Raw genomic sequence first — 14,139 nt, forward strand, 5'->3', positions numbered from 1 at the left:
TAGCACTAGCACAGTGCCTGGCACATAGGGGATGCTTAAATGTTTACTGAATCACTGTGTAATTGCACTCCTGTTAAGTACCAGGTCTATGTGTTATCAAGATCCAGTTCAAATATAATATGCTACCTATGGTCACTTAACAGATAGATGGTTTTCCATGCTCTCTATCTGGCTATCCCAGCTTGGGCTGGTTTTAGGGCCACACAATAGGACTGTAGAGCATGTGGCTCAAGTGAAGGCAGGAAAGTTAAGAGACATTTTCTCGGAGAATGGACCTTGCCTTTTCTTCTCTATCTTATTTCCTTACCAGTGACTAAGCTATGGCAGAGACAACAGCTTCCTCAGTCTTTTTACCTTACCCTTAGACCCTAGACATTAAATGTCTTATTCTAGGGAATTGTCTGTGATTAATTGATAGGCCAGGCTATAAGGCTTCCTGGGAACTGGATTATCTGTAGTAGTGTCGTACTTGTTACTATTTCCCAGCTTTTATTTGGGTAAAGGTCTATTTAGAAATTAGATCCTTGGGCCAGATGTGATGGCTCCCATCTGTAATCCCAGCACTTTGGGAGGCTGAGGTGGGAGGATTACTTGAGCCCAGGAGTTTGAGACCCCTGTCTCTACAAAAAATTTAAAAATTAGACACATGGTTGATGCACGCCTGTAGTACTTGCTACTCAAAAGGCTGAGATGGGAGGATTGCTTGAGTTTGGAGGTCAAGGCTGCAGTAAGCCATGATCATGCCACTTTGCTCCAGTCTGGATGACAGAGCAAGACACTGTCAAACAAACAAACAAACAAACAAAGAGAGAGAGAGAGATAGAGAGAGAGAAAGAGACAGAGAAAGAAAGAAAGAGAAAGAAAGAAAGAAAGAAAAAGAGAGAGAAAGAGAAAGAGAGAAAGGGAAAGGGGAGAAGGGAAGGTAAGGAAGTGGATTCTTGAAGGAGCTGTGTGTCTCTACCACACTGAAGTATTTGGAGATGCCAAGCTACTTACCTGTGCTTCCCAGTGCCTCCAGCAAGGCCTAGCACATGGCATTCAACAAATGCTTAATGAAAGAATGAGCAGGCAAGTCTTCAGTTGGGTTGAAACAGGATGCTGTCAGTGATTCACTTATTCTGGGATGCACTTGTTATCAGGTTACCTTACCCTACTTTTATTTCTTGGCAAGAGCCAACTCCCACATGGCTGCATGTTTGGGGTTGGGTAGTGGGGAAGAGTTGGCAGCCCCCTCTTTATCTCACACCTCTTTTCTTCTGAAGTCAGTGTCTCTGAGGAAATATCAAAAAGGAGTGCTCCTTTTGCTGTGCTTGGCTGTGGGTGGAAGCACGTTCTAAACTAAGCCTCATGATGAAGTGCTCTCATTACATTTTTGGCTTTGTTTCGAAGACCTTGTACTTTGAGCATTGGGCACTTACTTAGATTGATTCAAAATGCCAAACCTTAATGGTTTGAATGTCACTAATTCTAATCCAGATATGGGTGAGAGGCAGATGGTGGGAAATGGTGACTGTGGGATCCAGAGCAAACACTGGCCTCCCAGGAGAGGTGATTTAACAGTACAGGCACTAACAGTTGCTAGCTGTTCGCCACTTCAGCATGGTAAGGGGCACACCTTGCCATCCTTTGATGGCAGATTGCACTAAGGTGGGCAGCCTCTTCCCCACCAAGATAGCCAAGCCCTCTGGCTGTTCCTGCATGCTGAAAAGCAGAGTAGCAGATTTATTTCCACCTCCTGTGTAGTGGCCCCATCTCGCCATCATTACCCCACCATTCTAGCAACTGTAATACCTGGTGCTGTGGACTCTCACCTCACAATTCTCTGCCTCCCATGAGTAGAAAAGGAAGCCAGGGCCTCCTAAGTAATCATTTTAGTCTTTGCTGAATGTCACCCAGGTCTGAGGACAGGGGGACCAGAGATCTAAGGGAGAGAGAGCCTGTGGAGGAAGATGGCCAACCCTGGGGTCCCTATGTGAGAGATCTGTAGGCTCCAGCCCTGTTCTCTCTCTGTTCTCTTGGGAGAAGGTTTCCCGTGATTTTCTTAGCTTTCTCAGTAGCATTCTAGCTAATATTTATTGCTTGCTGACTCCACAAATGCTTTAGGCACTTCGTTAGATGCTTTATTATACATTATCTCATCACAACTCTAGAAATTGTTATCCCTATTTGGTTGATGAGGAAACTAATGATTAAGAGAGGATAAGTAACTTATCCAATGTCAGTAACAGCACATTGAAGATTGAGGATTTGAACTCAGCTCTCTTTGAAACACAGTAGGTGCTCATTCACTACTCTGCACAAATGCTCACAGCCAGTGCTTATAATACCTGGACTCCATGGCTCCATTCACTTGCATCATTGCAGTCTATGCTTCCTTCTAGCCACGGGCCTTCAAATGTACTCAGATAGGACCGGGGGAGAATAACTGTAGTCAAGCAGGGTCATTGGAAGAGGGGTCAGATAGGATGTGGAGCAGAGGGATGGTTAAGAATTCAAAACCTAACTTTATCATTGCTCACCATTTCAAAAAACAAAACTAAATTTAGGATGAAGGATACAAATGAGATCAGAGAAAATCCAGGCCATGAACCTCTGCTGCTCTTTGCCAGCCCCATTCAGCGCTGCCAGACTAATGTTCAGTGATGATCTGTGCTTTGTATAGCATGATGGCAGCCATCCCTGGGTTCCCATGTGTGGAATGTACTCATGCAATTGATTCATTCATCAGGCTCCACTGAGACCCTGTGAACAAAGAGTTGAGGAAGATAAAAAGACACACAAGACACAGGCCCTACCCTCAAGGAGCTCACAGTGCAGGAGGTGAGCGAATGTCTAGATTCTTTCTTGACTATCATCAAAGAGATGTTCTTTAACATGTAGGATTCATCGGCAATGCCAAAAATGGAATTCTTGCAGCAGGAGGTTGGTCAAAATGACCTCTAAACCTCTTTCATCTCTAAGCATCCATAATCCCATGAATCCTGTAGCTCAACCTCTGAAGAAGCAATTGCTTATGTCATTACAATTTTCCAGTAAAAGCACAGCTACTGTTATCATTGAATATTTCAGAACAGCCCTGATTTCAGATATCATGTCATAAATAAATGTAATTGGAAGACTACATTTAGTAATTGGTCTCTTTAAGCATGTGTCTTTCTGCTTCAATAGACTGTTTCCTGAAACCTGTGGTGTTTGCAGTCCTCTGGGCCTTTGCTTTCCTGGCTGTGTGGCCAGGAGCCACTTTGGGGCTGCTTGTGCGTGCTCTGCGTGTGTGTCTGCTGATAGTGCTTCCCGGCAGACTGCAGCTGCGGGATGATCATATGCTTCAGCATGCCTTTATATAGTATCTTTTGCCCATGTGGTTGCAGTCAATCCAATTTAATTCAGATCAGCAAAAGTTACTGAGCACATGTGCTAGGCACTGTAGGGGATATAGAAACAAATGGCACTATCAGACATACTCAAGTAACTATAGTGAACAAAGGAGACGAGTAAAAGGGAATTAAAGAGGCCTAAACAAAGGGCTGAGCGAGAACGGGATGGAAGAGAAGAACTGTGCCTGCAGCAAGGTAGGAAGAGCTGAGAGAGTAGGAAGTGTGATGGAGCTAGGCCAGAAGGACCTAGAGGCTCAGATGCATGGAGCATGTCAGATGGTGGCCACAGCCAGAGCAACACAGGAAAGGAGTGGGAGGGAGGGGGCCGGGGAAGGAGGAGACCCACAGGGAGGGCCAGGCTTGGGTCAGCAGGGGTAGGGGCTTCTCATTGTGGGTGTGATTGTTTTATAAGGACAGTGCAGAGTGCAGGGCAGAGTGTGTGTGTATGTGTGTATGTGTGTGTGAGAAAGAGTGTGTGCCTGTGTGTTGGAGGAGCAGCAGTGGGAATAACTCAGTTAAAAATTCAGGACTGGCAACACTGTTGAGAATGGGGGTTGAATTATAGATATCTTTTCTGAGGAAAGAAGATTAAAGGAGAGGTTTTCTTTTTTGTTTTGTTTTTCATTTTGGCTGTTAGTTTTAAGTAGGTCATTGGAACCTCCAGTGGTTGGAAATTGCAGGGCAAGCGGGTGTTGCATTAGAAGAGCCTGTTCCAGGGGCTCTCTTCCCCCAGTGCTCTGTCCTATGCTCCTCATGATTTCAGGGGCCCACTGCTATTTGGCCCCATTATTTTTACATATACTTGCCTATAACAATAAATCCCAGGAGTGTTTGTAATTGACTAGTACAAATAAGTTGGAGATGAATTACTCTCTTGTTTCTCCCTTCGTTGCAGAGCCCACACTTCCTTCCAGGATCTGCTCCTCGGCCCCTTTACTCTATTTCCTGTTCATCTGCCCCTTCGTCCTGCTCCTGCTTCTGCTCATCTCCCTCCTCTGCTTACACTGGAAGGCCAGGAAGTTGTCAACACTGCGTTCCAACACACGGAAAGAAAAGGCTCTCTGGGTGGACTTGAAAGAGGCTGGAGGTGTGACCGCAAATAGGAGGGAAGACGAGGAGGAAGATGAAGGCAACTGAATCCCAAGAGGCACCTGCAGCCAGGAAGGAAAGGTGGGGGCTTTTTAATTGGGCTAACCAGGGTGTGAATGAATCCTGGTTCTGTCCTCAACTATGTCTGCGGCCTTGGGCAAGTTACCTAGGAATCAGAGGGAGCATTCACTGAGTGCTTATTGGTTCTACGCACTGTTAGGTGTTCCTTTGTGTCTTACCTCATCCACCTCTTGCATCCCCCCTTGGAACAAGATAGCATCATTACCCTACATCTCTTGAAGATTCAGGTCCCTGGGCTGCAAGGAGATAAGAGGCTCCCTCACACAGCCTCTGGAGGGCTAAATGAGATCCTACAGCAATGCCCTGGTGGGGCTTCTCTCTCCCTCTTATGTCACTTGTCACACCTGCTCTAGGTAATCATTTTCCTCCAGATGAGAGGTGTAGGAAAGGGCCTGATGCCAGCAAGGAAAAAGGAATTGGGAACATGCTCTTTGTTTACCTAAAATCTGTCCCCGCAACAAGAATGTAACTTCCTTCAAGGCAGAAACTCAATTTTCTTCTCCCAGCCCACCTACAAAGGCCCACTCAAGAGCAAGTTCTGTGTAATAGGTGCTTAACTAATACAGGTTCTTTGACAAAATGATAAAACATTTGTAACCTGAGTTTGGGGCTTTTTGTTTATTGTTTGATAAGACTTTTTATTAAGTAATTGCTGAGCAAAACCTTTTTAAAAACTCATGTAACAGTACTCCAGTCAGCCCCCCAAGGCCTCGTACCCCTGTTTCCCCCTACACCTCCATATCCCCACCAAAAGGTCCATCTGGCTCCTGGTGCTCAGCCAGTGCCTTATTTTCTTTGACCTGACAGCACTGGGTGGTAGGGAAGGTATTGTCTGGAGGAGCAGGGTTGACAGTGCCACCGTTCCCTCATACGCCTGCAGGGCTGGGGTTTGGGGCAGCAGTAGGTCAAGTCTGGTTCCTCAAGGTCTCCTATTCTCAGTAGCAAAAAGCAGCCGGTGGGGGTGGGGTGTAATGGCTTAAAGCTTTCAACAGCTGTCCCCACTGGGCCTACAGTCCCCTCATCTTTGTTTCAAAAGCCGCTCAGGCCCTGTTGTAGCCAGAATTGGAAATCAATCAGTGCCACCTAACAGACTTGAGAAAACACATCTATTTATTATCTATGTGACCAACCGAGTTGCTTTAACACTCGTTAATTTGCATTTCCAAGGAGAGCAATTTAGTTTTAATTATTTGATCAGGCACACACGTCCTCTCCAAACATAATTAGTTCCTTCCTAAGGGGATTATTGGTGGCTATGAGCACTCCTACTATGGACCTACCAGTTCCTTAAACTCATGTCCCTTCATAGCCTGATTTAAAATACTCCAAATCTTTCCTTAAACATGTCAGCACATTTGTTTCTTGTCATCCAGGTAAGGGAGCATATTTTTACAAACAACAAAGCTGAAATGAAGACTTTTTTTTTTTTTTTTTTTTTTTTTTTGAGATGAAGTCTCGCTCTGTCGCCCAGGCTGGAGTGCAGTGGTGTGACCTGGGCTCACTGCAAGCTCCGCCTCCCGGGTTCATGCCATTCTCCTGCCTCAGCCTCCCAAGTAGCTGGGACTACAGGCACCCGCCACCATGCCTGGCTAATTTTTTTTTGTATTTTTAGTGGAGACGGGGTTTCACCATGTTAGCCAGGATGGTCTCGATCTCCTGACCTCATGATCCGCCCGCCTCGGCCTCCCAAAGTGTTGGGATTACAGGCGTGAGCCACCACGCCCGGCAGAAGACTTTTAGAAAGTGTGATGACCCCCTGCCCCTATTTTTTAGAAACCTGTATTTTAATTCAAAGGGAAAGAGCAGAAGTGAGCCTGGGCAGAGAATCTTGGATGGACTCTGCTGCAGCCCTCTGTGGGAGCACTCTTCACCCCATCCCTCCTCTCTCCTCACATGGACAACCTCCTTCAGCTTCTAGCTCAAACACCTCTTCCCGTTTTGAATCCAGCACAGAGATAGCACAGAGGAGATGTAAGCAGACAGGGAGGGTCTCCCGGGAAAGTAGACATTTAACCAACTTGAGCAATCAGCTTGTTTTACAGCTTCCTGCCTTGCTGCCTGTTTCTTCCCAAGCCCCGTGTGGAATGTGGTGACCTAGTCAGCTGGAACCAGCTCCTGACAGACCCCGGCAACTTCTAGATGAACCCAAGTGAACTTTCCTCATTACCATCCTGAAGTCACTACCCCAGGGGGAGCTATAGCTTCATGACCGTAACATGTGACCTGTGTGCTGGCAGGATGACTCACTGCGGCTGCGCCACTGGGACCCCTCGCCCACATGCACCAATGCACTCTCTCCCCTCTCCATCACCCCATAAAACCCTCCTGTCACTTTCCTTCAGAGACACCGCTTTGGAGAGTATTCCCAGCGCTCTCCTTGCTTGTGACAAGTAAAAAAAAAAAAAAAAAAACTCCTTTTGATCAAAACTCATGTTCTTGTGGAGAGTTATTTGTTACTCGCCAGGCAAACAAACCCTGGTTTTTTTCAGGGAACAGAGACCCTCAAATATGAAACTGTTCTGGCCAGAGCACAGCATGGGAAGTGTGAGTTCCCAGTGGGTACCTGCTGCATGTCAGGCCCTGTGCTAGGAGCAAGGGGTCCTGTGGTGACTTGGACACAGCCCCATGCCCCTGGGATGCTCACCTTGTTTGTCCTGGATGCTCTGCTTTCATTAATGGGACTTAGAGCACCTTTGATAGTCTAAGCAGCTACATGGCACTCTTTGTCCCATAGGCAACTAAAATCCTCCAAAACTAAAACACCCCCACAGTATTTTCTTCTTTTTAAACTTACAGAATAAAATTTGCCCTGATCCAGTTCAGCAGACATTTTATGTGAAACCTCTTCTCTCTCCAATTACATACTTGTTTACCTTTGGTTTTTGAAACTTAGTGGAGAGCTTTACTTTTACTCATTGATTTCAGCTTTTCCATTTCATGCCACCACCTGGTTTTACTTTTGGCTTTTTGTGTTATAAATCTTCCTTGGCAAAAGGACAAGCCTCTGTCTCAGGAGTTGACCAACCAGGGCCTATGGGCCAAATGCAGCCCACCATCTGTTTGTTTTTTAAAATACAATATATTGGAATATGGTCACTCCCATTTGCTTACATACTGTCTGTGGCTGCTTTCACGATAAAAATGGTAAAGTTGTGTAGTTGCCACAGAGACCATAGGACCTACATTGCCTAAAATGTTTATTATTCCGGCCCTTTACAGAAAACATTTGCCAGCCCCGCTGTCCTTTAATGTTCTGTCTCTCTTAGCCATGTATTATGTCGCTGGGAAACTGATTTGACCTCTTATATCTGAATCTCTTCTATATCTGATTAATCTAATAAATAATCTTAGGTTTTCAGGATTGGCATCTAGTCCCAGCCATTCTGAAGTTTGACTCCGCTGTACCAGCCTCACACTATAGATGGGAAGTTTATCACCCTGCAACGTTTCACACCATCATACTGAGTACCTACTCTGTGCAAGATAGGCTGACACAGGGATGATTAAGGCATGGTTGCTCTGCTAATTATTTTTATTGTATTGAGATGTATAGAAAAAACCAATTTATAGCAGAAGATGAATGCAATGGTATAAAGTCATGTGCCATAATAATTTCTTACAGTCGTACAGGATTTTTTCATTATCTCAGAATCTTACAGCATCTCTATACAAAAGGAATTGTTATTCCTGTCCTACAGGTAAGGAATTATAGCTCAGAGAGGTTGGGATTTATCCAGGATCACCCAGCCATATGCAGAAGAGTAAAAGCTCAAACTTAGGTCTGCTGACAAGTCCTGGACTCTTTCCACAATAAACACTCTTTCCACAATAAACACAAAAAATATGCTCAAATCCATTGCTATGGGGGAAAATCTGGATATAATAATAGCCACTTTGAGTGGTTGTTATGGTGATCAAATCAGACACATCAATGGAGATAAGTTTTAAAACCACATCAAGTCATAAATGAATGTCAGCATTAACCCAAGTTTTTCTAGGACTTAACCTGTCCATGTACATAAATAAAATGTAATCAATAGTAATAATCCAAATTCTACAGGCTTTCCCTCCCAGAATATTTACACAGGGTCTTGGCCATCTACAGTGTCCTTTAGATATTTCTGGGGGATTTCCCAAAACTAGAAATTTTTTTTAAAGAGATGAGGTCTCACTAGATTGCTCAAGCTGGCATTGAGCTCCTGAGCTCAAGTAATCCTCCTGCAAGAGCCTCCCAAGTAGCTGGGTCTACAAGTACACACCACCACATCTGGCCCGGATTCTGTGAATTCACATGAGCTCACAAGCAAGTCCATTCCCATGTGGTTCCCTGCAGCTCTGTTGGGCTCTGCGGGCTCCCACTGCAGCTGGCATGCCAGAGCACATGAGATGCCAAGCTGAGTCGTGTTCAGTGATAAGCAGTGAAAAGGGTCTCATTCTCTGTCTTTACATTACACTCTTCTGTAAGGATACAAATTCAAGATTGTTTGCACCTGTGTCTCTAAAGATTCTCTTGTGAAAACTGTTCCATTAGCATTTGCCCAGTATCTCCTTTCTCCAGAGTCCAGACACCAGCAAGTCTGCGGCCAGGCTGGGAGAGACTTCATGATATTCTCTCCATTTCCCATTGCCTGTTCCCAGCAGCCTCTGCACTAACCTCCTCATCACAGGTCCTCTTTTCCTCTAGCAGGAAGGTTATGCAATTGTGCTGTTGGGGAGCTCTACCACTTGGCAGACAGAGCCTGAGAAGTCTGCATTCCCTGTAGGCTCAGGTGGGAATTCTGTCAAACTGGCTATTAATTTTTACTCCTAATAAAGTGCTACAGGCATTTAGAAATCAGAGACAACTTCATAAAGAAGATGTAAGTTGAACTGGGCTTTAAAAATAAGAAAATATTTTGACAGGAGAAGGGTTAAGCAGAGGTCTGGACAGAGGAAGCCCCATGAAAAGTGCAGTGCATACAATAGCTTTGGGTTAAGTGTCAGATCTATGAAGGGGAGCAATGGGAGATAAATCTGGAAAAGTAGTTAGAGCAAAATTCTGGGGTTCGGGAAGGACAGAAGAACAGATCTTGGACATGGATAATATCTTGGACTTCATGTGGTGGACAATAGTGAGCCAGTGAATGTAATGTAGTAGGGAAGGAGAATTGAAAAGCAACAGCATAGATGATAGGTGGGGTTGGAGTGAGGATGGCAGTGGTACGAAGGTGAGGCAGGGAAGCCAGCTGGAAAACCATCTTCACTCTCTTAATTTGTGTAATGGCTATCACACCAATTTTGTGAGCATTTTGAGTATAGAAAAAAATTATCAGAAAGTTTCAAGTATCAAGCTCATAGAGGTAGCTCCTGTATGTTAAACACAATGACACATGATGAGACTCTTCTTGTGTCTAATAAATGCTCGTTAACCTAGTTTTCTACTGATAAGTTTAGAGATAAGAGACAGTTCCATCCATTTGTTATATTAACTGGCTTTCCATTTTTAAAAAAATTTATTCACCTTCACATTTAATTTACTTGTTAGAAATTTGGAGTTTCTACCATATTGTCTCTTAATCCAAGGCTCCTTCTGAACCAGCTCTGACTGCCAAATAGAGATGTTTTGAGTTGAAGCATAATTATCACATTAAACCATTTACCGAGACGAGAGACTATATTGGATGAGGACAGTGATTAAGAAGTTTCTATGGTATAAATAACCAGCATAGGAAAATCCAAATTTATTACTCCTATAAGGTCACATTGCCAAGGGAACCGAGAGGGTGTGTGCTTCCATTTTAAACTGGCTTTTCAACAATAGGATTCTTGGTGGACTTATCTCACCCTAGTCCCTTTCTGGGTACCTTGTGCTCCAGCCACACCAAATTACTTGCCAGGTAATTACTCCCCAGGTCTCTATGAAACATGCCCCTGATTTTGTGTCTTTCATTTGGAAAATTTCTCCTTTTTTGTGATCCTGTCCATCCCACTCAATGGACTTCAATATGTGTTTATTGCTAAGGGTGTCCACATAAGATACCAGGGAAAATCAATACTGTTTGTTCTTTCGTTTGCATCTTCTGGGCTGGATCATGTTCATATAGAGAGTTGTGATGCAAACCAAGATCTCAGAAAGCTCCCTACCCCATCTCATGCCCTTTGGTAATTATAAGATTTTGAGCTCCCATAATCTTATCTTGGGTCCTCTCTCCCAAAACCACACTCTGCTGGGAGGTGTTTCTTGGTGGCCTGATGTGCACACGTGGCACACAAATACATTGGAAAGACAAAGTAATATGGAAGCTACCCTATGCCACTGGTGCAAGTTTAAAGCCTGCTACCTTTTGCCTTTTATTATTTACATAGGTACTTCTTCAGTGTGAGGGGTTTTCAACATTTTCCTCATGATAACAGTCATTATTGAGAGGCTCAGGCCAATAAAACAAATACATACGATGACAATAGCAATAAATGTTCTTTGATGACACGCATATGTATATATGCAGTGAGTTTCTAATCAAAACATATATCAGTAATAGTTATTTGGGTACAATAATACTATAGACCAGGGATCATAAACTTAGATGTTTCAGCATCTAAGGTACGTAAATGAAGAGAAAGTATCGGTCTGGAGAAAATCCTTAGGGAGGGATGAAGATTAGAGCAATTGGAGCATGCATATCTATTGAAAGGCACTTAAGTTCAACATAAGATATAAGATATTGTGCAAGGTAATCAAAACACTTTCAGGGGTGGATTTCTGTTCCTTGTAATCCCTGCATCACATCCTAAAGCCATCAATAAATGCTAAAACTCTGCCACCAAAATAGCATCCGAAGGTTATGCCTATATCTTAAAATTGTGAGTTATTGGCCTATGGTTTCTTCTAAAAGCTTCATTGTCTTACCATTTAAAAATAGGTCTAAAATACATGTCAAATTGATTTTTATATAAAGTAATTTTTGTATAAAATGTGAGGTAGAATTCTCGTGCACTGCTGATGGGAATCATTCTGTTTTCCATAGCACTGGCAGAGCAGCTGCTATGGAAAACAGAATGGCACTTCCTCAAAAATTAAAAATAGAATTACCATATGAGCCAGAAATTTTACTTCTGGGTATATACCCAGAATAATTCAAAGTAGGGGCATGAAGAGATATTTGTATACCCCTGTTCATAGCAGCATTATTCACTAAAGCCAAAGGTGGGTGGAAGAAAGCCAGTGTGCATCAATGGATAAATGGATGGATAAAGAAAATATGGTACATGAAAAATAATACAATATTAGTCATCTTTAATAAGAAAATAAATTCTGACACATGCTATTGACATGGATGAACCTTGAAGATATTATGCTAAGTGAATGAGCCAGTCACAAAATAGCAAATGCTATATGATTCTACTCATATGAGGTACCTAAACCAGTCCAATTTATAGAGACAGAAACTAGAATAGTTGTTGCTGGGCCTGAGGGAGGGGTGATAGGGAATGATTGTTTAATGATTTACAGAGTTTTAATTTGGGAAGATGAAAAAACTTCTGGAGCTGGATTGTGGTGATGGCTGCACAGCAATGTGATTGAACTTAATACCACTGAGATGAGCATATAAAAATGGTTAAAATGGTAAATTTTATGTTATATATTTTACCACATTATAAAAGTGAGATAAAGATCACGGTTTAATTTGCTCCATATGATTATCCCATTGCTCCAGTACCATATTTTTAAAAAGAGCATTCTTTCCCCACTGTAGTGGTATCCATAACATAAATTAGGTGAATGTTATGTTTTTATGTATTGTTCAAGAAATCTTTGCCCATCCACAATAGTCTGCAGTAATACATTAAATCACAACCAATCATGATTTAATAACAATTTACTACTGAGCATGATTTCTTACAGGGAATGCAAGGTTGGTTTAACATTTAAAATTTAATCTATGTAAATCACTACATTAACACTTGATCATCTCAACAGATCAAGAAAAAAGAATTTAATAACATTCAACACTTCTGCTTTTTTTTTTTTTTTTTTTTTTTTTTTGAGACAGACTCTTGCTCTGTCACCCATCACCCAGGCTGGAGTGCAGTAGCATGATCTCGGCTCACTGCAACCTTTGCCTCCTGGGTTCAAGGGAGGATTCTTGTGCCTTAGCCACTCGAGTAGCTGGGATTACAGGTGTGTGTCACCACGCCTGGCTAACATTCATATTTTTAGTAGAGATGGGATTTTGCCATGTTGGCCAGGCTGGTCTCAAACTCCTAGCCTCAGGTGATCCACCTGTCTTGGCCTCCCAAAGTGTTGGGATTATAGGTGTGAGCCACCACACCCAGCTTTAACACTTATTCTTAATAATATTTCTCAGTAAACTAGTAACAGAGGAGACTTTTCTAAAATTGATAAAGTATATAATACTTAATGGTGGAATATTAAATTATTTCCCCCATAGTTAGGAATAAGATGATAACATCAACTATCACTGTCTGTTGAATATTATACTGGAGGTCGTAGCCAATGCAAAAAAACAAGACAAATAAATATAAGGTGAAAGGATTAGAACAGAAGTTAAACTCTTTATTTGCAGGTGACTTGATTATATTTGTAGGAAATCCAAAAGTGTCTCCAAACAGGGTTGCTGAATACATGATGAACATGTTGATCAAAAATGAGCAAAAATGCACTAATTTTTATATATTAAAAATCAAAAATTGAAAAATTAATTTGAAAATTACATTTAATAGAAAATATCAAATGCATTGGAATAAATTTAACAAAAGATGTGCAAAAACTCTACATTGAAAATTACAATACTCTGCTGAGATAAAGAAGACCTAACTAAATAAAGAGAGATTCCATTTTCATGGATTGGAAGGTTCAATATCATTAAGTTGTCAATTTTCTCCAAGTTGATCTATAGATTTGATGCAGTTGTTATCCATGGGGAGGGAGTGGCAATTTTGCTCCCAGAGGACATCTGGCAATTTGTGGAGACATTTTGGCATGTCTTTACAACTTGGGAAGTGCTACTGGCATCCAGTGAGTGAAGACCAGGTCTAGTACTGAACATCCTACAATAAACAGCACAGCGGCTCTCCCTAACAACAAAGAATTGTCTGGCCCCAAATTTCAATAGTGCCAGGTTGAGAAACTGTGGTTTAATGGAATCATAATGCAAATCTCAAGTGTTTTTTAGAAACTGACAAGCTCATTTAGTGTTAAATGGAAATACAAATTATCTAGAATCGACAAAACAATATTTAAGAATCACAACTTGGAGGAATTATATTCTCAGAGTCCAGAACATTCTACAAACTATAATAAGTAAGATCATGTGGAATAGGTGCACAAGTAAACAAGGAAACCTAAGAAGCAGAATAGAGTTTAGAAATACATATACACACACACATTTCCATTATAGGTGCTACTATAGTGGGGAAAGGATGCTCTTTCTAATATATGGTGCTAGAGTAATTGGATACTCATATAGGGGGAAAACAAAACTTGACATCTATCTCATGTAATAGGATAAGAGAAAAAAAATAGAAAAATTGGACATCATTAAAATTAAACTTTTTTGTTCATTAAAAGACAATATTAAGAAAGTGATGGCTGGAC

The 14,139-nt window shown here is 42.1% G+C and overlaps 1 protein-coding gene across 2 annotated transcripts in view; it reads left to right on the plus strand.

Moving 5' to 3' along the window:
• The window catches only part of CD101 (CD101 molecule), a 34,864-nt gene extending 27,687 nt beyond the window's left edge, over positions 1 to 7,177 (plus strand). Inside the window, exons 9-10 of one of the 2 annotated variants that reach the window (XM_019020835.4) lie at positions 4,270 to 4,544; positions 6,575 to 7,177. In XM_019020835.4, coding sequence (XP_018876380.2) covers positions 4,270 to 4,511 — 242 coding nt within the window. In that variant the 3' untranslated portion in view covers positions 4,512 to 4,544; positions 6,575 to 7,177. The remainder of the gene's footprint in view (positions 1 to 4,269; positions 4,545 to 6,574) is intronic. The other variant, XM_004026422.5, reaches the window with a different exon arrangement.
• Positions 7,178 to 14,139: the final 6,962 nt, after the last annotated feature.

Source organism: Gorilla gorilla, chromosome 1 (assembly GCF_029281585.2).
Source record: "Gorilla gorilla gorilla isolate KB3781 chromosome 1, NHGRI_mGorGor1-v2.1_pri, whole genome shotgun sequence".
Lineage (NCBI taxonomy): Eukaryota > Metazoa > Chordata > Mammalia > Primates > Hominidae > Gorilla > Gorilla gorilla.